At 39.4% G+C, this 22,811-nt stretch overlaps 8 protein-coding genes across 8 annotated transcripts; all 8 read left to right on the top strand.

Moving 5' to 3' along the window:
• Window positions 1-519: 519 nt before the first annotated feature.
• On the top strand, window positions 520-1,977 carry TM35_000044550 (aminopeptidase P; the record flags this gene model as incomplete). The annotated part of the gene is made up of 1 exon (XM_029022649.1): window positions 520-1,977. One exon carries the CDS (start codon window positions 520-522, stop codon window positions 1,975-1,977), a length of 1,458 nt encoding a protein of 485 aa, XP_028886307.1.
• A 759-nt stretch (window positions 1,978-2,736) lies between these two features.
• TM35_000044540 (uncharacterized protein) lies at window positions 2,737-3,234 on the top strand (the record flags this gene model as incomplete). Its single annotated transcript, XM_029022648.1, has 1 exon — window positions 2,737-3,234. The coding sequence occupies one exon, from the start codon at window positions 2,737-2,739 to the stop codon at window positions 3,232-3,234; it is 498 nt and encodes a 165-aa protein (XP_028886306.1).
• A 505-nt stretch (window positions 3,235-3,739) lies between these two features.
• On the top strand, window positions 3,740-6,190 carry TM35_000044530 (uncharacterized protein; the record flags this gene model as incomplete). Its single annotated transcript, XM_029022647.1, has 1 exon — window positions 3,740-6,190. One exon carries the CDS (start codon window positions 3,740-3,742, stop codon window positions 6,188-6,190), a length of 2,451 nt encoding a protein of 816 aa, XP_028886305.1.
• A 448-nt stretch (window positions 6,191-6,638) lies between these two features.
• Window positions 6,639-9,980, top strand: TM35_000044520 (uncharacterized protein; the record flags this gene model as incomplete). The annotated part of the gene is made up of 1 exon (XM_029022646.1): window positions 6,639-9,980. One exon carries the CDS (start codon window positions 6,639-6,641, stop codon window positions 9,978-9,980), a length of 3,342 nt encoding a protein of 1,113 aa, XP_028886304.1.
• A 1,304-nt stretch (window positions 9,981-11,284) lies between these two features.
• TM35_000044510 (uncharacterized protein) lies at window positions 11,285-11,752 on the top strand (the record flags this gene model as incomplete). The annotated part of the gene is made up of 1 exon (XM_029022645.1): window positions 11,285-11,752. The coding sequence occupies one exon, from the start codon at window positions 11,285-11,287 to the stop codon at window positions 11,750-11,752; it is 468 nt and encodes a 155-aa protein (XP_028886303.1).
• Window positions 11,753-12,087: 335 nt separating this feature from the next.
• Window positions 12,088-16,992, top strand: TM35_000044500 (uncharacterized protein; the record flags this gene model as incomplete). The annotated part of the gene is made up of 1 exon (XM_029022644.1): window positions 12,088-16,992. The coding sequence occupies one exon, from the start codon at window positions 12,088-12,090 to the stop codon at window positions 16,990-16,992; it is 4,905 nt and encodes a 1,634-aa protein (XP_028886302.1).
• A 622-nt stretch (window positions 16,993-17,614) lies between these two features.
• On the top strand, window positions 17,615-19,288 carry TM35_000044490 (putative ubiquitin hydrolase, putative,cysteine peptidase, Clan CA, family C19; the record flags this gene model as incomplete). The annotated part of the gene is made up of 1 exon (XM_029022643.1): window positions 17,615-19,288. One exon carries the CDS (start codon window positions 17,615-17,617, stop codon window positions 19,286-19,288), a length of 1,674 nt encoding a protein of 557 aa, XP_028886301.1.
• A 1,983-nt stretch (window positions 19,289-21,271) lies between these two features.
• On the top strand, window positions 21,272-22,519 carry TM35_000044480 (putative phosphoinositide-binding protein; the record flags this gene model as incomplete). The annotated part of the gene is made up of 1 exon (XM_029022642.1): window positions 21,272-22,519. The coding sequence occupies one exon, from the start codon at window positions 21,272-21,274 to the stop codon at window positions 22,517-22,519; it is 1,248 nt and encodes a 415-aa protein (XP_028886300.1).
• Between the last annotated feature and the right edge of the window lie 292 nt (window positions 22,520-22,811).

The raw sequence follows: 22,811 nt of genomic DNA, 5'->3' as shown, positions 1-22,811 counted from the left end.
TTTTTTTTTTTTTTTTTTTTTAGTTGTGGGGATGGACACCAGAAGAAAGGCAATCAAATGCCGATGCCTACATAGATACTAACAACAGTAATGGTATTTACCTTTAATTGTTTTCTTGTATTCATCTGGGCATGTCTTTTTTTTTTTTTGTTCTTTATTTCTATTTGTCTTTTTTTTTTCTTTTCTTTTCTTTTTTCTTCTTTCTTTGATGACGATGATGTTAAGTTTGTTTACTCCGCTCTTCTTTACATAGGACGATTATACATCTATAAAAAGAAAGTCAAGAAAAGAAAAAACAAAAAAAAAAAGATAGTATCTATTCGCTTTACTAAGAACATTGGTACAGTGACTGAGCGTCAAAGAGAGAGAGAGAGGTATCATTCCATACTTAACGCTGATACCAAAGGTAGCCAGTAGAGAAGAAAAAGCAGAAAAAGAAAAATAAAAAAAAAAAACTAAACCAAACTAAAAGAAGAAGGATCTAAAAAAAGAAAAAAAGAAAAAATAAAAAGAACAAATATGAACTCAAACCACCACAGTGGAAACACGGCGTATCCTTTCAAGGTAAATCGCGAAATGTATCGTGAACAGCGCCAACGCCTCGGCTCTTCCCTGCGAGCAAGCATGGACTCCACACATGCGGCCTTTCTTCAAGGAGCCTCAGAGGTGCCGATAAACTCAACAGATGTGAATCATCTCTTCTGGCAGGAGAGTTATTTCGCATATCTCTTCGGTTGTGATATTCCCGACAGCTTCGGTGCTGTTCTCAGTGATGGAACGGGGCTTCTCTTTATTCCCCGCTATCCCCTATCGTACGCGGTGTGGATGGGCGAGTTGCCCACACCAGCGAATGTAAAGGCCGCCACGGAGGTGGAAGAAGTCTATTACACAGATGAGATTGAGAGTGTACTCACGGCGAAGGGTATACACACCGTTGAGGTATTGGATGGTGTCAACACAGACAGTAATCTTAAGGTGTTGACCGCACAGCTTCCAGCTGGATCAAAGATAGAAGTTTCTACCAAATGGTTGTTTAAAACATTAACGCATCAACGTTGCTACAAGACAAAACTTGAAGTGGAACTTCTTCGTTATGTTTGTAAGGTGTCTAGTGATGCTCATATTCACGTGATGCAGCATTGCAAACCTGGTATGTCCCAACATCAATTAGAGTCTAACTTTTTACATTATGTCTATTATCATGGTGGATGTCGAAAGGTGGCTTACACGTGTATTTGTGGTACTGGTCACCATGGTGCTATTCTTCACTATCCAAACAATGATGCCCCTGTTGAGGATGGAACGATGGCACTTTTGGATATGGGAGGACACTACGCCGGTTATGCAAGTGATATCACCTGTTCTTTCCCGGTAAATGGTAAGTTTACAGAAGAACAACGAATTATTTATAATGCCGTATTGGATGCACATAATGCTGTATTGAAACAGTTGAAACCTGGTGTAAACTGGGTGGATATGCATAAATTGGCTCTTCGTATAATGTGTGAACACCTTGTAAAGGCGGATATCCTCCGTGGTGATGTGGATACTATGATGAAAAAAGAACTGATGGGTCTTTTCCAACCACATGGTCTCGGTCATCTTCTTGGTATGGATGTACATGATGTGGGTGGATATACAGATGAAGCCCCACCACGACCTACTTCAAGTGATTGCTGTAAATTACGTATGGCCCGTGTATTGGAAAAGGGACTTTACCTCACTGTGGAGCCTGGATGTTATATTAATCACGCCCTTCTCACAGAGGCATTTAGAAATCCAGAGTTTAAGCCTCATCTGAATGAAGAGAAACTGCGCAGTATGTGGAACTTTGGTGGAGTAAGAATTGAGAGTGATGTACTCATTACTGAAAGAGGAGCAATGAACATGACAGTGGTCCCTCGTACAGTAGAGGAGATTGAGAAGACAATGGCGGGTGCTCCCTTCAAGGGGGAAGTGACTGAACTCGTGCATTAAAAAGAAATCACTAAGAAAAGAGGATAAACTCATACTTGGGGAAGGATAGAGGCATGTATTTACTATATATATACATACGTATATGTAGTCCTCTTATTTTTATTATTATTATTGTTTTTATTATTATTATTATTATTATTATTACTGTTTTTATTATTATTGTAGCCAAATGATATCGGGAGATGAGTAGTGTGAAACTGCGAGACTGAAGTGAAAGTGGGGATGATGGATTCATGTGGGGGCATACATAAAAAGCAAACAACAGCGAGCGAGAGGGAAATAAAGTGAAAGAGAAAGGTATGAACTCCGGGATAAAGGAGAAAACAAAAAATTCAATTCGTTTTTCTTGTTGTTGTTATTCTTTTTTTTTCGTCTGAGGGTTTTCTTTTTTCCTTGTTTTAAAGATTCTATGATGATTCCTTTTGTTTTCTTTTTCTGTGATCGTAGAAAGAAGTGCGGGGTGAGAGGATAATTTTTCTTTCATCCCTTAACTTCAAAAAAGAAAAAAGAATTCGGGTCTCAGCGGTAATGAGCTGACAAAAGTACCTTCGTGAAAGATTTTCCAAGGAAAGGTAAAAGCGACAGGGACGGGGGGAAAGAATAAAAAAAAAAAAAGAGGTTAGTTGTTTCTCACACATACTCTTTCTCTTTTTCTTAAAAAAAAAAAAAAAAATACTTTCAGTGAATCTCTCTTTTCTCTCTCTCTTTTCTTTTTTCTTTCTTTTCTTTTCTATCTATCTGTCTATTGAAAAGCCTCTTATGAAGCGAAAGGCAAAGAAGGAGCAACAGCTGCAGAATGGCAGTGCAGTGAAAAGTACCACCGCAGCCGAGCGAAAGGGAAATGCAACTGTGGTGATAAACCCCAAAGAAGATAACGACATTGCGGAGATCTTCGGAATTATCCGCAAGGGGAAAAAGCAGGAAGGCGACAACAACAACAAGAAGCATAATAGTAAGATGGACTCTAAACAAAACACAACGACTAATACTCCTGTTGAGCCCCGTAGTGACGGTCTCTATCGCGCCCCGGAGAAAACACTCGAGTTGAGTGATGCGGCCTTCTTTGATGTTCCCTCGCAGCGGCGGAGGGGCCGCGGGGGAAAATCCTCCGCAACCGCAGAAATCTCGGGAGATGTTCTGCAGCGCGAGGGCGTACATCGTATTATCACGATGGAGGAACTGCAGAAGATTACTTCCTCTAATCCAAAGGCAGGCACAACACCTAATTGTCCTTTTGATTGTGATTGTTGTTTTTAAATACATACTCTCTCTGTGTGTGTGGGAGAGAAGAAATGGAAAGGATTGGATTGGATTGGAGGAAAGGGGAATGCTTGAGTGCGTGAGTCTGTGCGTGTGAGGGTTAGGATGATGATGTTAGTGGTGGTGATGATGATGAGTCTCTCTCGGTTAAGACGTTGGGCGTCGCAAATTATATTTATTGCCTTTTATCTCATTACATCCTACTTATTGGGATGTACTGAGATATCTAGCTATAATGTCTACATAAATATGTTTGTTTACACATGTGCTATTTTTTTCTTCTTCTTTTACTGAAGTTACCCTTTTTTTTTCTCTTCTTTTTCTCTTTACGCATTCTTATTTCTTAATATGGAGTGAGTATCTGAATATCAAAGCTGTGAAGGGACCACACAGCCACGACCGAGTAAAGGGGGAAAAAAAAAGAAAAGAGAAAAAAAAACCTCATTACATTGTATCCTCACAGTTTATTATTATTTTTATTATTTCTTATTATTATAGACGAATGGAATCCACATACTCTCTTCGATGTGCACCGGCACGGCGATCACTTAAATTTCCTGCAGGTGAACATGCACGGCATTTTCTTGCCTTTGATCCATCTATTAGCAAACACGATCGTATGATTCTCTATATGGAGGTGTTTGCCCATGTACACTCTCTTATTGATTCTACTGTAATTCCGCACTTTTCCCCTCCATCATATCTGCCAGAGCAGAATGTTGAGCTTCGTGTTTTGACAGATCCACGACATCCAGCCTATGGTCAAATTGGTTTATTTGCTAGAAGAAACATTCCATCTAACGTTGTGGTGACACCCTACAGTGGATTTATAGAAATATTTGCTACTTCTTGTAGTTCCAGGACATATACAATGGGGTTTGGTTCCCTTGGTGATGATTACGCATTGGATGCGGAGTTTGTAGGGAATTATGGCCGCTTTGCAAATGATCCTCGTGGTGTGGATGGTCTCGTTGCGAATCTTAGTGCAGAGAGTCGATTTACACCGCGTGGAGAGGCGTATACGGCTCTTATCTCTAGAAGAATTATTAACAAGGGAGAAGAAATCTTAATGTCATATGGTAAAGCTCATAGTTTAACACCTAGTCCTTGGGTGGGTTTAAAGGGTGAACTCCTTACACAATATAGAATGGGCGGTATTGTGCCATTTCCCCAGCTTGCAAGAAAGAGACCGCATACTACTAGTCTTCAATCTGAACGAAATTCGTTTAAGAGAAATGGAAATACTCTTCGTTTAGAAGAACATTGTGGTGAGAATAAGACTTGTGAAAACCATAGGGAAGAGGAAAGATCTACTGTACCTTTGACATTAAATGATACTTATTCTTCATATAATAATAATAATAATAATAATAATAATAATAATAATAATAATAATGAGGATGCAGAGATGCAGTTATTATGGGAGTGTTCACAGTGTGGAACATGGAGTATTGGTAGTCCAAGACCAGTACGTATTGATCACTGCTCTTTTTGCCAATCTCCGCGGTTACAACGAGTTCGTATGGTGGCTGTATGTTGTACCTCTGCCTTAACACCTGAGGATTTATTACCATCCACGATGTGTGAGAAGAGGCAGACACCGTTATCTCCAGTAGAGACCTCTACTGTATTGAAAACGGAGGATGGAAACACCACTATTCCTCTCTCTTCTGTTGTGTCCACCTCAGAGGGTGGCAATACTTATAATAATAATAATAATAATAATAATAATAATCACAAGAGCAATAGTAACGGTGGCAGTAGTGGAGGCAGTTCACAAAATTCTGTTACACCGTTTACCTCTGAGTCTGTTGATTGGCCTCTTAATGTGCCATTTCTCTCTTGGCAAGTCTGGGATGCGGCTATTCCCATTTCTACAATTGCCAAGCACGCGAGATTTGAAACACATGAAAATGTTTTTCTCTATAGTGTGACTACCGCAAATGAAGAGGAACATGGACACTCAGCTGAAGCCAAGGAAGGCAATAATGGAAATGAGAAGAGACAGGAACAAAAGCAAAAACAAGAACAAGAAGAAGAACAACAACAACCAAAAGTACCAAAACGACGGGGTCGTAAACCAAAAATTAGGAGAACACAGGAAGAATTATGGCAAAAGGAAGAATCTCATCTCATGGATTCTCAGCAACCAGAAGAAAATAAGACAACTACCGAAAAGAAGGGAATAAGAAATGATGATGTTGGTATAACTGAATACCTCTTCACTATTACTGATACTAGTCTTCAATTTAGTGAACGACCCAATAATAATAATAATAATAATAATAATAATAATACCAGTGAAGATGGAAGTGAAAACAGTAATAGTAGTGAAACTCCCGCTCTTTTATCATTACAATCCCTCCTAAAAGGTGTCACTCGTCGTGTTTTTGCAGGCAAATCCTATCACAGTGGTGAAGTAGTGGCTGCGGTGGGTGGATTAATTATACCCGCAGGAGATCGACGACATCGTCCTGATGGTTCTGTGCTTAAAATACCAATGAAATATTTCGTACCCGCCCGTCTTCGTCGTGAGCTGCGGGCCATGAAAAGGAACGGAATAGAAACAACCCATAGAGACTGTAGCCGTCTGGATATCAAGAAGAATGAGACAGCAACACTAATAGATCTACTCAAACGGCTTGAAGGCCTCTCATTGGTGGTGACAAATGAACTCATGTTTTGTCCCTGTCTTGTAGTAGAAGATGATGATAATGATAACAATGAGAAAAAGGAAAAAGACAAAGAAGAAGAAGAAAATCAAAAGAGTGATCATATTGATGGAGTGGTTTTAAATGTAGTGAATGAAAAATCACCTAGTCAGTTGTTGCTCGAGTTGTGCAATGTATGCTTTGTTCTAACTATGGATACCCTTGGATGCCCTTACGTTGCTGCGATCGCTGTGAGAGATATCAACATCTTTGAGCCTCTCTTGGCCCGTATAGGCTCTTAGGAGGACGAATACAGAAGAAAACAATGAACGAGAAAGGAAGAGCCACATCTCATTACTCTTCTGTTTCTGTATTTTTCATCTGGATGTTTTTTTTTTTTTTTTTTTTTTTTTTTTTTTGTTGTTGTTGTTGTTGTTGTTGTTGTTGAATTAGTATCTCCTTAAATCTATACTGGTGTGTATTCTATTGTTTTTTTTTTTTATTTGAGTATCTTTAATAGTGTATAAGCCTTCTTTTTCTTTCTCTTTCTCTTTGTTATAGTTTTTGTTTTGGTTGGAGGGTTTTGATTCCCCTATCTTAGGCTACTGAGGTGAATTTATTTAATTTCATTTTTTATTTTTGGAAAGGCACGCTTACCACAAAAAGAAAAATAGAAGATCATATTTTTTATTATTAAGTTGTTATTTACTTCTTTTGGGATTTATATATATATAAAGAAAAAAAAAACAAATGCCACCTAAATCTAAATCTCCAACTGATGCTTCCCATTATTATCATAGTAGCAGAAATCTTTTAAATTATTGGGGCGAAACGCAAGAACCACCAACCTCAACAGCCCCCTTCACTCCCATCTCTGAGATGAAGGGTTTACACACCACCTTATTATTGGATCTCGAGGTGCGTGTGTTAGTACAGCCTATTGGAGAGAAAAACCAATGGGCAGAAAAAGGTATAGGGCGTGTAAATATAAATGGACGGGCAGTTATTGTGATGGCAGACCAGCCACCCACAGAAGTAGCCCCACATAGACGAAATGATAGTGATAAAGCACCAACACCGAAAAGATCTATTGATGTATTTAGAGAAGAGCTTTTCGTACGGTTAATGACTACAGGAGGTTCCTCTGATGATTTTTCATGGGATCAAGTGATAGTGTTAGAAGTCTTTTCTGAAGATACACCCTTTGTGGCGGAGAATAACTGCATTGTGTGGAATGAAAATAGTGGGAGAAACTCTATATGTCTCGCGTTCGCCTCCTCAGATGCTTATATCGCCGTTTGGAGTACCTTGCTTGCCGCTCAGCGTAAACCAATTCCAAATTCATTGTTAAAGTTAGATCTCCTTCGACTATGTAAACCATTCCCAGAGTCTACTGTACAAAGTGATGGAAAGGGAGATACAAATACGCATGAAGATGAGAAGATGATGTTGTTGGTATTGCCGTATTCATATTATATTCATAAGGATTATAATCCTCCTTTGGGTTATGTGGAACGACATGCACTTTCTATGAGTATTATACATCATGGACATGCCCTCAATCCGGCGTTGTACAGTGATCCGGTAACTCTACGAGTACTTTTGGATATTGCAACAGTTGAATTATTGGATTATATTATAAAGGAACCAATGTATTCACACTTGGCAAAATGTTTTGGATCAACACCGCCAAAGGAATGGACTATTCCACATCAACTTTCAAAATTAGTCATAACAAAAGAATTAAAAGACACTATGTCTAATATATTACGCTTACATCATTTAGAGAGAGAAATATTGGTAGACAAAGTAGATGATGAAGTCAGTGCTAATATAAAACAATTATTTCAACAACTTCAAGGTAAAGCATTACGTCAGATAATAGAGAATAATAATTTGGTGTTAAGGGCAAAAAATGCTTTGCTCGCAGCACCCATATCTAAAGAAAGTTTGGTTAGCCTCATTGTATCTTCAAAGGGGGTACAAAACGAACAGGTTGAAAATCCAGAAAAAAACTCTGTAGATTACTCTGAAGTAGATTTAAAAAGACTCCTCTCCGCAGAAAAACAGGTATTCTCCTATCTTCACTTCTTTCGTAGTGTTGTTGGTCTTGCCGTTTCGGATTCTACAGAGAAATTGGTCACTCCAGCCGTTTCAGCCCTTTTTGATGCGGGTCTTCTTGAGGCACTTTCAATAGTGGCCGAACGGTATTGCCTTCAGAAAGAAAGTAGACATTTGTGTTGGAATGAGGGAGGAAAAGGCGTTTGTGCGAGTACTTTGTTTGGTCTTGAGGAAAAGAAACCAACAGGGGAACATTACATACGAACAAGATATTTAACTTCTACCAATACCTCTCCTAATATTTATTCTCCTCGTATAGAGAAAGAACTTATATCCTTTTTAGGGACTGTTCTCTTACATATTGATAGTGATCATGAAGGGGCTATGAGGAATTTAATGTTTCGAATTCCAATTATGAGTGAACCCGCAAAGTATAAAGGTCTTTTTAAATTCTTACTACAACAAATTACTTTTGGATTCCGGAAAGAAATGAATAAAGGTCCTCTACGTGAACCCATTTGCTTTGAAAGGACTCAGTTATGGTTTGATTTACTAGGATTGAATGAGAAGAAGAAACCCCCTTCGATAGATGGAACCGTACAAAAGGATGATAACGTTAATAGTCGTGAAGTATTCTTAACGTATTTCATTCAAAAACATTTATTACCATGGATTCGTGGAGGAATGCAACCAGTTCCACCCGCACCAAATAAATCAACCGTAGAGAATAAGAATAGTTCCTCACCGGTAATAGCACAACAACGTAAACGTATTTCTTCATTTGATGCATTACCGCCTAATATCTCACCATCACTTATTCGACTCTTAGATGGTATTATTACCAGGGCGAGTACAGATGATGTGGAGTCTCTTTTAAGAGGTATTTTTCATGGTAAGTCGTGTGTTTTAAAATATATGGAGGTCTGTTGTGAATTGGCAATTCAAAATAGTAAACAAGTCTGTGTAGATGTACTTTCTAGTAATGTACGTCTTCTTACAAATATACTAATACGAATTACACCAAAAGAATCTGAAACTGAACGTCCTGTTGTAAACGGTCTGAACGGTGTTAATAGTAATAATAATAATAATAATAATAATAATCCCAGTACAGAAAAGCCAATTTGGGGTGCTGTTAACTCCTATAATGCAATGCGTGTCTCCAAGTCAATTATCACATTAGTTTGTCGATCTCTTACAGCGGGGAGAGATATGTTTGGTTGTATTTTTCGTACCTACAATGCATTAGGTGGAGCTCGTAAGAAGGGTTTATTTCATTCAACCGTACTTGGTCTTTTGGAGTATATTGGTAATTTTGGATCATGTTTACCACCTACGGAAACCGATCGTTGTTTCTTGCGTGATTTACGCGATTTTATTTACATTCGGCACAAGGAACGTATGCCGCGTATGTTCTCTACTCTTTTTCGTGATGCCATGATATTTGAAATAGATTCTAGATTTGCACATGATGAAGTACCTTCACTTTCCGCAAGTTTATGTACTCGTGGTTCTTACGGTAGTGGTATCTTCACACAAAGATCAGGTTGCATTGATGAGTTGGAAAGTAGTGGTTCATTTTTCCTTGGTACGACTACTAGTAGTACTAATCCAGCTAGTAATCCTAGTAGTCCCCTTGGTAAAGTTGTTGATAGTCCTAATGATAATATGGAGACCTTTACACAACTGGTGCGTACATTTGCTGAAGAAATAGTACCACCTTCTATATTACCACTATCCGTTAAACGTGATGTAGCGCCTTTGCTTTCCCCAAAAACAAATCTACTTCCACTACAGAAACAGAAGGAAAGTAGAGAGAACCATATCATGGATGAGGAAAGAGGAAATATTTCTAATGAATACCTTAATGAGTGTGTTGTTAGGAGTAGGAATAATAATCTTAATAATGGGAATAATAAAATGATGACTAATAATTCCCAGAAGGAATCCACAGGGAGTAAATCGCTTCCTCTATCACTATCTGCAGTACAAGAGCAAATGGCATCCCGTACAAAAATGACCACAAAATAAGAAGGCATTATCTCAGCAGTGAGAAGGTACGTGGGGGAAAAAAAGAACAAAAGGTATAGAATGACTGGTATGTTGGTCTGAGAGAAACACTGTGTAGAACTCTTGCCTTTTTTTTTTTTTTGTTTTGGTATTGACATGGAGTTAGTAGTAACAGTGTGAAAAATGACAATAATAAAGTGTCGAAAGTATTTATTTGACCAGTTCTTTATTTTTTTTTTCCTTTTATTTCTCTTTATTTGTTTTTTTTTTTTTTTTTTTTTTTTTTTTTTTTAACCACCCTTTGGTGTTAAATACCACGAATGTCGTTTTTGTGGATAGAGTTACTTTATTATTATAGTTATTATTAGAATTGTTATTGCATTTATTTAATATCTGTTGAAGAGGTCAGCTTTTTCCACCCATCAGATTTTTTTTTCTTTCTTTTTTTCCTTTTCCGATTTGAAGGATAAATGCAAACACCTTGATGTTTATGTATTTGTTTGGTTTTTTTTTTTTTTATTATTATTCCATTGTCTTTTTTTTTATGTTTTGGTCTTGCCTTTTCTCATCATTTGCTTATTGTATCTTTCGTACAAACTGCCACTCATTTTGTATATATATATATATATATAATGTTTGTGTGTAGTGTATTTATTATTTGTTTTTGTTTTTTTATATTCCTGTATGCAGGGAATGCTGATCTTTCTGTAGGTTGCTGTTTTGAGCCACAGTAACTACCATTAGGAGCAGAAACCGTAGCAACAGGGGAATACAAAGAAAAGAAAAGAAAAGAAAAAGGGTGAAAGCAGACCAGAGTGTAGACTCCATCTTTAAAGAAATATATAAGAGATCACCTGATGGTGAACAGACCTTATATATATATTTCTATGGTTACTTATTTATTGATATTGTTTTTTTTTTTTTTTTTACCCCACCCCTTTAGTTTTGAATACTACGGATATCCCTTTTTCCTCTCTTGATATGCATGTTAAAATGACTCAAAAACAACGCCGTATCTTTTCATTTTTCTTTTTAGAGAAGGTGACGCGGTGAGACCAGTGTGCTCCCTCTACACGCCTCTCTTCTCTCTAAACGTACATGTGGATATTTCCACACCCCCTTTTCCATTGTCCCTCTATTCCTTGGCTAACACATACACATCCAACAGAGAAAGAAAACAAAAAAAAAAACAAGAACATATTTCTTTCTTTCTTTCTTAATTCCCCATATCATCTCTCTTCTCTCTTTCTCTCTTCTCTTTGTATTGTTTATATCCACTTGTGTATATATCTCTCTCTGTGCGAGCAGCCGCCATTATTCCTGCGATGGCCACTCCCTCTCCGGCGCTGACGGCCGAGGAGCCCCCGCCGCCGCTGCCGGTTGGCGATCGCGACTATCGCGCCTGCCGCCGCTGCCGCCTCGTCCTCACCGCCCCGCAGTTCCTCCGCGACGGCTGCCCGGTCTGCGGCACCGCCCCGCCCGGCCGCGAGGAGCTCCACGACGTCACCACCGCCGACTTCGCGAACTTCATTGGCCTCATCGCGCCGGAGAAGTCGTGGGTCGCGCGGCTCATTGGCCGCACAAACTGCCCAAACGGCGTCTTTGCAGCAGCACTCGATGATGACGATGATGATGATATGGGAGAGGAGGAGGAGGAAGAAGAAGGGGAAGAGGAAGATGATGAGGATGAGGGCAATGAGCCGCAGCAAGAGGAGGAGGAGGAGGGGGAGGAGAAGATGCCTCGACCACCTGTCATGACGGATGAGGAACTGCTTGCCATCAAGAATGATTAAAAAAGGAAAGGAATAGAAAGAGTGCTTGAGAAAAGAAGGAAAGAAAGTAGGAAATGAGCTACTTTACTTGGCTGGAGTTATGCCAAAATGGCTCTTTCAGCTACCTTATTTTTTTTTTTTCTATTCTCTTCTCTTCTTTCTTGTTATGATTGTTACTGTTTCTTATTTTTGTTCACACCTACTAGAACAATAAAGAAGAAAAAAAAAATACATTTTTTTTATTTTTCCTTTATTCCTTACTTCCTTGTACTCCTTTCTCTCTCTCTCTCTCTCTCTCTCTCTCTCTCTTTGTTTGTTTATTTTTGCTAAATAGAAGAAGAATAACAACAGGCTTTATGGCTGACGTCCACAGCCCGGTGCTGTTGCCATCGAAGCTTCAGCCACAGATGACAGATAATTCATTGCCCGTTGGTGTGAAAGATCGTGCGGCTTATGATGAACTTGTTGCCAACTACACAGCACTAAAGGCCAAAGTAAATAAAATGCTCGTATCTCGTGTGGACACTATTCGTCATAGTCCCGTTGTGGATCTCACACGTAATTACATTGGCGCCGCAGGTCTTCAAGCAATGACAAGTCTTCTTGCAAAAAACGATAAATTGGAAGAACTACACCTTCCTGGGAGTGGGCTTAACAATGACTCGGTCGTTTTCTTTTGCCGTTCGATGTTACAACATCATTCCTTAAGATATTTGGATCTCTCCTCTAATAATATTTCTCTCAGCGCCGGTTTGGGACTTGTCTCGTTACTCCAACAAAATCACCACATTGTCCATTTGAATTTAAGTGAAACACAAATACCAGATGCCATTATGAAGAAAATTAAACAAGCTTTAGAACGAAATAAAGTATATATGGCTAATCAAGCAACATCAACCGCAGCAGAATCAAAAACAAAAGCTGCAGTAACAACCACAGAAGCAGAAAATGTGAAAGATGATGCTGCAATAACACTGCGTAGCACAGATAGTGTTTTTCCCTCTACGATTCGTGAAACTGTTCGTAAAGCGGAGTGGAAACGACAGGAAGAAGAATCACTAGAGCGTCTCACATCCATAACTCATGCGGCCGCCGCAGCCCATACAAAATATGTTCCTTCTCCAGATGCAAACTCCGGATGGCGACTTATTGAAGTGGCGATTCTTGCCCCACCTTTTCTTTTTGAATCTGAAATTGATCAATTGGTGCAGCTTGTTTTTCCACGTATCAATCAGGAACTTATTAATTGTAAAGTACAACTTCTTCCTCTTGTAGATCCATCAGATGAACCTGCAGGGGTGTATCTTAAAAATCTTCGTTTTGCTATTGCAGTAGATATTCTACGCAATGTGGAAAAATCACGCTTGTTAACATTAGAACTCATCGGTGATCGCGATGGTGATTATGTGCAACTTCCCGCAAGTGAAATGGTGAAACGTCCACATATGCTGCTATCCTTACGACGTAGTGAACATCCAAGTGACTCTCCCGCTGTTGTTTCTGCAGAGAGTATAGAAGCCCCACCACTACAACCCGTTTTACAGTTAGCTCATGAACGAGCATCTGAACTCTCCGGTTGGCTTATTATTGCTTCTCGTAAAGACACTCGTCGAATGGGTGTTCCCCCATCATTAGCCCCACTTCTCACAGAGGAACCACCAATGGAGCATCCAGACTATTTACAACAACAAGTTCGACAAACTGTTACCGTTGGGGCAGAGACGGTGTGTGGGACTCAAAAGATTGAATGTGATATCGCCGTGAAATATAAAAAATGGCATGAACATCAACAATTTCGAGAAAAGGTTTTGGATACGGCAGCTGTACAAGAATTGGTTATTCGAAATTACAACGCCACCTTTGATCATTGCAGTGAAGATGGACAAGTTCATCTTAAAAATCTTGAAGAATTTACAGAAGCTATTTATGAACGAATGTGTATTATAGCCATGTCACATTTTTCTCCTACTGAAGATGGTCATCCAGTATTTTTTCAAGGTCGTAATATTCTTGAATTTGCGGCACGTAAATTAGCTCTACATCAAGAACGTCTTGGTAAATATTTACTTTCTTGTGTAGATCATGCATTATCTAAAAAGAGTATCACAAACCGTCTTGATGTATATGTTATTGCCCCACCAAGTCGAAATGCATTCCTTCTACACGGTGTAGAACCCACAGCGTTGACATCACTTATAGGCTCTTTTACTTCTGGACTCATGTCTAAAGAACCGCAGAAGTATCGCGTTGCCTATCACACCACACGTTCTTCTCTTCTTACGGAAGAACCAACAGATTTACGTGAAATTATATGTAATATTATTTTACAATTATCTCATGATCAAGAAATTTATCGACGGGCCATTACAGAAGTGGATATTTTCCGTCTTGAACAAATGTTGGTGGAAATCTTAACAGAGAAAACAAAGGCTCCTGAAACCTTTACCAGTACTATTACTACCACTACATCTACTGTTTCCTCCCCAACTGGTGGTAGTGGTGGAAATGAAAAAATCACTACCGTTGTGGTTCTGGATGGTTTGGATTGTGTTCTTCCACCGGTGATACCATGTACAGCATTGCGAAATTCTGAAGAAACTGGAAAAGATGTTTGGGGTGTGCCGGAACAACAAAATCGAGAAGACCCTTTTGCATATATTCCACAATGTCTCTCACGTAATGTACGTCTTGTGTTAGGCTGTGAAACGGGATCTGAAATGTGTCAACGTCTGGAATTACGTGGACGGGATAGTGTGGAATTACTTTCTATGGGTCCAATGACGCCTAATGACTTTGATGAGATGTTAAGACCAGAAGTGATGTCAAAGTTTGGTGTAAACGTTTCGGATGATGACTTTGTGGTGATTCGTAAAAAAGAGGAGGCATTAAGTCCAGAGTTTATCGCATTAGTGGTAGATGCATTACGTGGATTTAATGAGACTCCTGGTGTAGAAACACATACCGTATTATCTTCTCTTCCAGGAACTGTAAATGAAATGGTGGAACGTATTTATAATAATCTTCTTCATAGTTTTAGTCCTGCACTTATTCGTAAATGTACAAGATTACTTATGTGTTCACGATGGGGTATTTATGAACCATTATTATGTTCTATGCTTAAATTACCACAGAGAAGATTTAATCAATTACTTCGTATGATGCGTCCACTTTTAGAAAATGAAAGTTCATCTTCTATTGGTATTGAAAGTGGAAATGCTTTAAATTCTCGTGTCTATATTCGTTCTCGTGCATTCCGTCAATTACTGGAACGTGAAGATTTACATGAAGAAGGAAGTGAAGATGATTACAAGGTATGGCATGAAATGTTAACCCATATGTATCTTAACATCATTCATGATGTCATTCACCGCGAAACACGACCACCTCTCTTTGCACTTCTTAGTACCAGTCCATATGAACGAATGGCAGTAAAGGAATTAACATATCATGCGACTCAAGCAGATGCTCGGCATATTTTATTTCGTTTGGTTCTCTCTATGCCTTTTATTATGTTGGTTTATCGCAATTCTCTTGGTTATCATTTCGTACGAGATCTTATCGCCGCTTTTAATACATTGTATGAACTACATGAACTGGGAGAGTATTCCTATGTTGAGGAACACGATTCTACAGATAGTGGGAAGAAAAATAATATGCCAGAAACAACAAAAATGCCTTCATCTCTTTCACGTTTACGAGATTATATTTACTTCTTACGTCACTACAACGCCCTCCTCACAGAGTTTCCACATCTTGTACTACAGACGGCTATTGAATCCGCTTCCTTATTTCAGTTTGTCTCGAGTGATGCGCGGGATTATATTACGAATAAAATGAGTCATCACGCCCCCATCACTCAACGTCGTGTGGTCTTCTTTGAGACGATACGAAATGCAAAACCAAAGATTCATTATGGACCCATCACCGCATGTGTGTTTGCACCTAATGGGAAACGCATTGTAAGTGGAGGTGTGGATCGCAGTGTATGTACATTAAGTCCTGTAACCGGTGCGGTGGCTGTACAGGCTCGACAGGCTCCAGTGAGAATTGAAGAAATTCTCTTTTGTGAAACCGCCGCTTATCACGCCGCTGTTTGTTTTGATCGTACCTTACTTATCTATGATAGTGCACAGATGAAGCTGGTTTCTAAATGTGATGGAGGTATGTTTGGGGCTCCCATCTGTTCGGTGGCTTTTTCGGCTCGTGGTCGATTTTACATGGTAGCCACAGAAGATCTTCATCTGCGGGTGTTTGAGACTGAAAAGAGTCAACTCATGATGCATCTAAATCAGCGTCAGGTGATGCATTTAAATAATAATAATAATAACAATGAGGAAAAGGAAGATATTAATATGATGCGTGGATATGCTGCTGTAATACCCCATCGAAGTGAAGATGAAGTGTTTTACTCAACATGTCACAAGACTGTCATTATGTGGAGATTAACCCCAACACGTGATGAATTCCTGAGGGAAACTCATTTTGAACTTCCCTTTACAGTTGACTCTGGGAAAGCCTTTTTAAACAGTCACACACACTTGTTATTACATCCCGCTCCTCTTACACCACCAGCGGATGGTAGACGAGCACCACCATGTCTATTGCGACTCTGCAGTGTAGTAGAAAGACGAGAGGTGGCTGTGTTGAAAAGTCCATCTAGTCAATTACTGTATCAGATTTCTGGAAATGAAAAACTCGTTGCCACCGCATTAGAGGATGGATCTATTACTCTTCATCGACTCCCATGGACACAAATTGAATTTGGAGATAAAGATCTTATTGAAGTGGCACCACTTATTCATTTTACAGCCTTCCGTAAATCTCCAATACCAATTGTACGGGATTTGCGCTTTCGTGGGGATAATAAAGGATTATTTGCATTGGGCAATGATCGTGAGATGAAGTTTTGGGTATTACCTCGTGGAATGGCAACAGGGATTGGTGTGGGTGATGCCACTGTTGTCGAAACGGATTTCCCGATAGCGGCTGCCGCTACCAACACCACTTTAAATACTGGCATACTGAATAACACCTATCCACTCCAGCAGCAGGGTGGGAATGAGAGCGATGAGACTCTCTACAAGGATGAGGATGAAGATGAGATTGTCGAGGGCGTTGCTGACGGTGAGTTTGTGCTGCGAACCGGCGATGTCACCGCGTGGGATGTCGCACCGGTGGGAAATACAAATGGCGCCGATGTTGTGTTTGGGGACTCGTCCGGGCGACTGACCATGCTGCGCGTGTGGAGTCCACTTATGTAATGTATAGAGAAATAAACCCTTATTGGAAAAAAAGGAGAGGAGAGGAGAGAATAAAAAAAAAAGAAAAGGAAGAATAGAAGAAGTTCTCATTTATAGCGTTGGTGGGAAATGTAAACAAGATTTGATTGCACTGTATTTTTTTTTGTTGTTGTTTTTTCTTCTTTGATTTGTTCCTTTTTATTTCCGTGTGTGCGTTATTTTCCTTTTGTTTCATGGGAAGATAAGAAAGAACGAAGAGAGAAAGAAAGAGAGCGGAGGGGAGAAGAAGAATAATAACAAGAAAAAAAAAGAAGAAAAGAATATTGAAACGGACATCACAAAAAAAAAAAAAAAAAAAAAAACGTTAGATACTCTTCTTTTTCCTTTTTTTTTTTCTTTCTTTAATCCCTTTGTATCGCGTTTACTGAACGAGTGGGGCATTTCTCTCTCCTCTACGCATCTCGTCATTTCCTCTCTATTCTGTTTAGTTCTTTTTTTTTTTTTCTTTTTTTAAAAAAAAAAGTTTAATTTATTTGTACTATAATAGATTCTAAATCACACAAACATTGTAAGATTCTCTAGTGTTGTTGTTGTTCTTTTCTTTGTTTTCCACACGGAGGGACCTGGCGGGTTAGCAGTGTGAATGGGTACTCCAGCGTATCGCCGTGGTAGTTTAACGGGGTCCGTGCCTCCGCCCCCACGTAGTCGATATTCCCTGCAATCCCAGCCAGCAATGGGCATAGCAACAGCACCAACACTGTCAACAAATGGCGTAAGACAATACCCGCATTATCAAACCGTTCGCAGAAATCCGGTGTTGCCGTCTTGTACAGATAACGGCGATTCCCATCATCGTTACCGCCGGTATCAACCTTCCACATATCATCCCGGCTACGCGGCTTCTTTAGGTAATGGGTCGCATCATTATGGCAATGGTCTGTATATTAGTAGTAATGATACTCTTGTTAGTTCTAATGGTACATATATGAGTGGTAATAGTAATTATAATCATACGAATAGTAGTAGTAGTGGTAGTGGTGCTAGTACAGCTGTTGCGTGTGAACGGCTTCCACCTGCGACGATGACTCGTGGATCACAACGATCGTATGCTGTGCATGGACGTAGCCATCGGAATGCTGTTGAAAGTGTTGGTCCTCAATCTAGACAAACAGCCATGCAACCATTACCCTCACCATACATGACAAATCATTCTTCTGCTAGTACTACGAATACTACAACAAATACGTCATTAACTTCCCCATCACCACTCTCTAATGCTCTTGGAGGTCGTGTGATGCCAATCCCACTTCGAAACTTTGGAAATACATGTTATCTAAATGCAACCATGCAATGTGCTGTACATACTCCCTGGTTCCTTTCTAGTTTAGCAAAATCCCATGTGGAGGCAAGACGGCAACCAGGAACGGCTGCTTTATTAGAACTTGGTACAATGAATACATCAAATCCCGGGCAATTGCTTCTCACTATTAAGAATGAAGCAGCGAAACGGAATGATGAATTTGCCGATAATGGACAATCCGACGCCCACGAATTCTTACGTACCTTTTTATACATTGTCCATGGTGAAAACAATCGTGGCTCTGGTGAGAATACACCATATGAGGAATTGAAGGATATTGAGAATGAGGATGAAACAACAGCTATGCAGCGCTGGTGTGATCACTTACTCCGTGTAGACAACTCCGTCGTGTATGATCTCTTTGGTGGTGTAATGCGATCCAAGTGTGTGTGTGATGCTTGTGGGAAAATGTCCCTCACATTTGATCCATTTCTTGATCTCTCACTTCCAATGATGTCTTCTTCCTCCTCCTCTGCAGCAGCAGCGACGATGGTCTCTTCCTTTTCATCTTCATCCAAGAAACCTATTTCTATTGAATCCCTGCTTGGGGCGAACTTCAATGATGTGAAGGAGAAACTGCGGGGTGGAAATCAACTCCTCTGCACACGCTGCAAACGACTTCGCAATGGGACCCGCAGTGTGAAGGTCACTCAGTGGCCAAAGATATTAGTATTACAACTCAAGCGGTTTGATCACACCGGCCGTAAGAATGGCGCGACGGTGGCGTATCCGGAATCCTTCACAACATGCGGGGAAAATGCGAAGCGGTATCAACTCTACGGTGTTGTCTGTCATCACGGTACAGAGAGTTGGGGACACTACACCAGTTATGTTTGTCTATACAACACAGGTGAATGGTTTCTCTGCAATGATGCGACAATTACCCCAACAAGTGTGAGAAAAGCCATGGATGCACTCTCACAGGCGTATATTATATTTTACGCAGAGAAAACGTAGTAATATATAATATTCTCGTCTTTTTCAATTTGTGCATTTATTTCTTTCACTTGAAGTATATATATATAATAAATAAAGAAGTAGGGTTTTTTAAAAAAAAAAAACCTTTTATTATTATTATTATTATTATTATTATTATTATTATTATTATTATTATTATACATTCCATTTGAGCCTTTGCCTTTTTTTTTCGGCTGAGAACACTACAGTTGGAAAAATTAACCATAGCGGGAATATAATACTATCTATAGAAAAATGTTGACTAATACACCATTTACTGATTTTATTAGTGGCACTAATGTTGACCGCCAAAGGTGGATCAATCAGGAAGAAGAAAAAAAAGCAAAAGCGAAGATGGAATGAACAAAAGTGAAAGGAGGGGAAATGCCCGGTTTGATATGGCTGTTCTTGAGAATGCCATCGTGGTGCTCTTTTTTTTTTTTTTTTTTTTTCCCTCTCAGTTGCTTCGTAACAATATATATATTTATATATATGTATCTATACATATTGGTTCGATATACTGTTGGCGTCTCACTTACGTAACGGTGGGTTTACGTTAAATGTTTTTCTTCTTATTTGCGTATGTATATCTTTTTTTTCCTATTTTTCCACCCCTTGTCTGTTTGTGTATGTGGAACTTCAAGTTGTTATTGTTATTGTTGTTGTTTTTTCTTCTGTTTCCTTCTTTAGCACAAACCCTGTGGCGAACTGGACCATTGGAAAGGACTGAGGGGATAACCCCTCAAGAGAAGGGGATTGTGGATCTAATATGGCTACCAGTGTGTTATTGTTTTTTTTTTTTTTCTTTTTCTTTCTTTCCCACCTAAAAGGTCTGTTGATACTCCTCACATATTGCATATGATTTTGTTTCTGTTGTTGCTTTCATTGTCCCACAACTTTACTGTGGTATATGGTATTTTCCATTCCCCCTTCTCTGCTCGTACCTTTGTTCTCTTTCTCTCTCTCTTTATATATAAATATATATATATATTTATTTATATATAATATATTTGCTGTTGTACTTTTTTTTTCCATTTTACTTTCTTCAAAAGCGATGGATTGTCATTGTTAGCACCATTGATATTGCTTCTCCTGTTTCTCTTCTTACATTGTATTGGGAAAAGAAAAAAAAAAGGGAAACATGGAGAAGAAAGAGAGAGAGAGAAAGAGAACAGAATAAAAAAAGAAAAAAATGTAGAAGAGTTGATGATGCTTGAGCTTGACTGTATAGAAAACAAAACAAAAGGAAAAAAAAACAAAGAAAAAAAAAAGAGAAGATGGGGTGGAAGAAAGAAAAGGAAAAATAAAATGGGAAGTTAGTTGAACAGTTGAAAGGCATGTATGTCTACTTTTTCTTTCTTTTTCATTTACTATCGCTCTCGTGTCAACCCCCCTTTTATTATTATTATTATTATTATTATTATTATTATTATTATTGCGGGCTCTTACGCTTCAAATAAAATGCCTCATTATATACAGAACATAAATATGGAAAAAAAAAAAACAATGAAAGGGATCTGTACATATTCTTCAAGGACAACGTCTGTTATTAAATTATTTTGTACTTTATTCTCCTTTAGCTTCTATTCCAATTAGAAAGGAAGAAAAAAAAACACATACACGTAAACAAGGAAGGAGAGAACCCCTCCCTCCCTCCAAAAAAAAAAAAAAAAAGAAAAAAGAGTTAGAGTTATCCAATTACGTAAACTCTACTTTTATTAGTTATCATTTCTGTATCATTTAGTAGTCTTTAGACTTACCACGTAGTTGCCATTTTCATTGGCTAAAAAGCGAATACTTTATAGTTTCTCTGAACATCAGCAGCAGTAGTAGCAGTAGCAGTAATAGGAACGAAAAAACAAACAAATACAATAAATAAAAAAACATATCGCTTCACACAACGTAAAGTGAAGCAAAACGAAAGAAAAAAAAAAAAAACTCCAAATAAACAAACAAAACCAAGTACGTGGAGTTCTCTGCGTGATGAGTGAAAATGTGTTTGAGTTCCGAGTATTAGACCCTGAGCTGCGCAAGGGCAGCGGCACGCTGGATCTCGCCTACTGGACGTACCGCATCCGGGCCCACACGACGCTGCCGACTTATCCCCGGCGGGAGATGGAGGCGCTGCGGCGGTACAGCGACTTTGAGTGGCTGCGGCAGCAGTTGTGCGAGGCGGAGCCCTTCTGCATCGTCCCGCCCATCCCCGAGAAGGACGTGCAGGGGACCCTCAACAAACTCGTCGGCTCCGCGTCGGAGGGGGCCGCGCGGCTGCGGGACTACCGGCAGCGGGCCCTGCGGCAGTTTCTCGTCCGCGTGGGGGCCCACCCGCGGCTGCAGTCGCTGCCGATCCTGCAGGACTTTCTCGAAATGGACGAGTCGGAGTGGGAGCGGAAGATGAAGGCCACACAAAAGACTACGGACCGCTTCTTCTCAACCGCACTAGGCGAGGGCGTCAATCACGCACTAACAAGGCAGTGGAACAGCAGCAGTAATAACAGTAGCGCCATCACAGAGGCAGGGAAGGCCTACAGCCGCGTTATCACCGATGGGAAAACAGACGCCCATGTCTGGGAAGAGACACGATTGTATATTCAGCAGTTAGAGGATAGTATAAAGATGTTGCGAGAACGTGTACAAATGCTTGTGGATCGCAGAAGAAGTACCAGTAAAGCTTTATATGATTTTGGTGTGGCTTTTGAAAAAGTTGGAGAGGTGGAAAAAGGTATTGAATCTACATCTTTAAGTGATGCCCTCATCGCCGTGGGTCAACACAGTGAGACCCTCTCTTCTATATATGTTGAACATGCCGGAGATGAAACCAAGCAGGTGGTGGAAACATTAAGTTATTATTATGGAATGTGTGCAGCAGCCCGTGAGACTCTTAAACGAGTTCAACATGCAGTACAACAAGTAAACTCCATTGCACAAAACGTACAAGATCTTATCGCACAAAAAGAGAAAGCGACAACCCGAGGACAGACGGAACGTGTAGTAAAGTTGGAAAATGAATTGAAAGCCATGGAGGAGCGGTTAGAGTTAGCTGCTAAAAGTCTGAAAGATGGAGAAATAATCTTCAAGGATGAACTTCAACGCTTTCATCGTGATAAGCAATATGATGTGAAACTTATCTTAAAGACTTTTGCAGAACTTCAGCTTAAATACGCAGTGCGAATGCGTGAAACATGGGAGAAACTACTCCCCACAGTGGAAAATGTGCAACTTGAGGATTAGTACAAAGTGGGGAGAGGACGGCAATGACAATAATAAGATTATAAAAAAAAATATATCTAATTTTTTTTGCTTTTTGTCGTTTTCCTTCGTGCCCTGCATTGTTTTGTTTTCTTTTTTTTTTCACTTTGTTTTTCAGTTTCATGCTGTTAAGCGTATTACCTTGATATCGTAGCCATTCTTTTTTTTTTTTGTTTTTTTCTTTTCCATCTATCATTCCTTAATACAGACCCATATAGATTTATTTCTCTTTATCTTTATGCATATATATATATATATATATATATATATATAT

The sequence above is a fragment of the Trypanosoma theileri genome (assembly GCF_002087225.1).
Source record: "Trypanosoma theileri isolate Edinburgh chromosome Unknown TM35_Tth_4_V1, whole genome shotgun sequence".
NCBI classification, from domain to species: Eukaryota; Euglenozoa; class Kinetoplastea; order Trypanosomatida; family Trypanosomatidae; genus Trypanosoma; species Trypanosoma theileri.
This window is presented reverse-complemented; position numbering and strand designations above follow the sequence as displayed.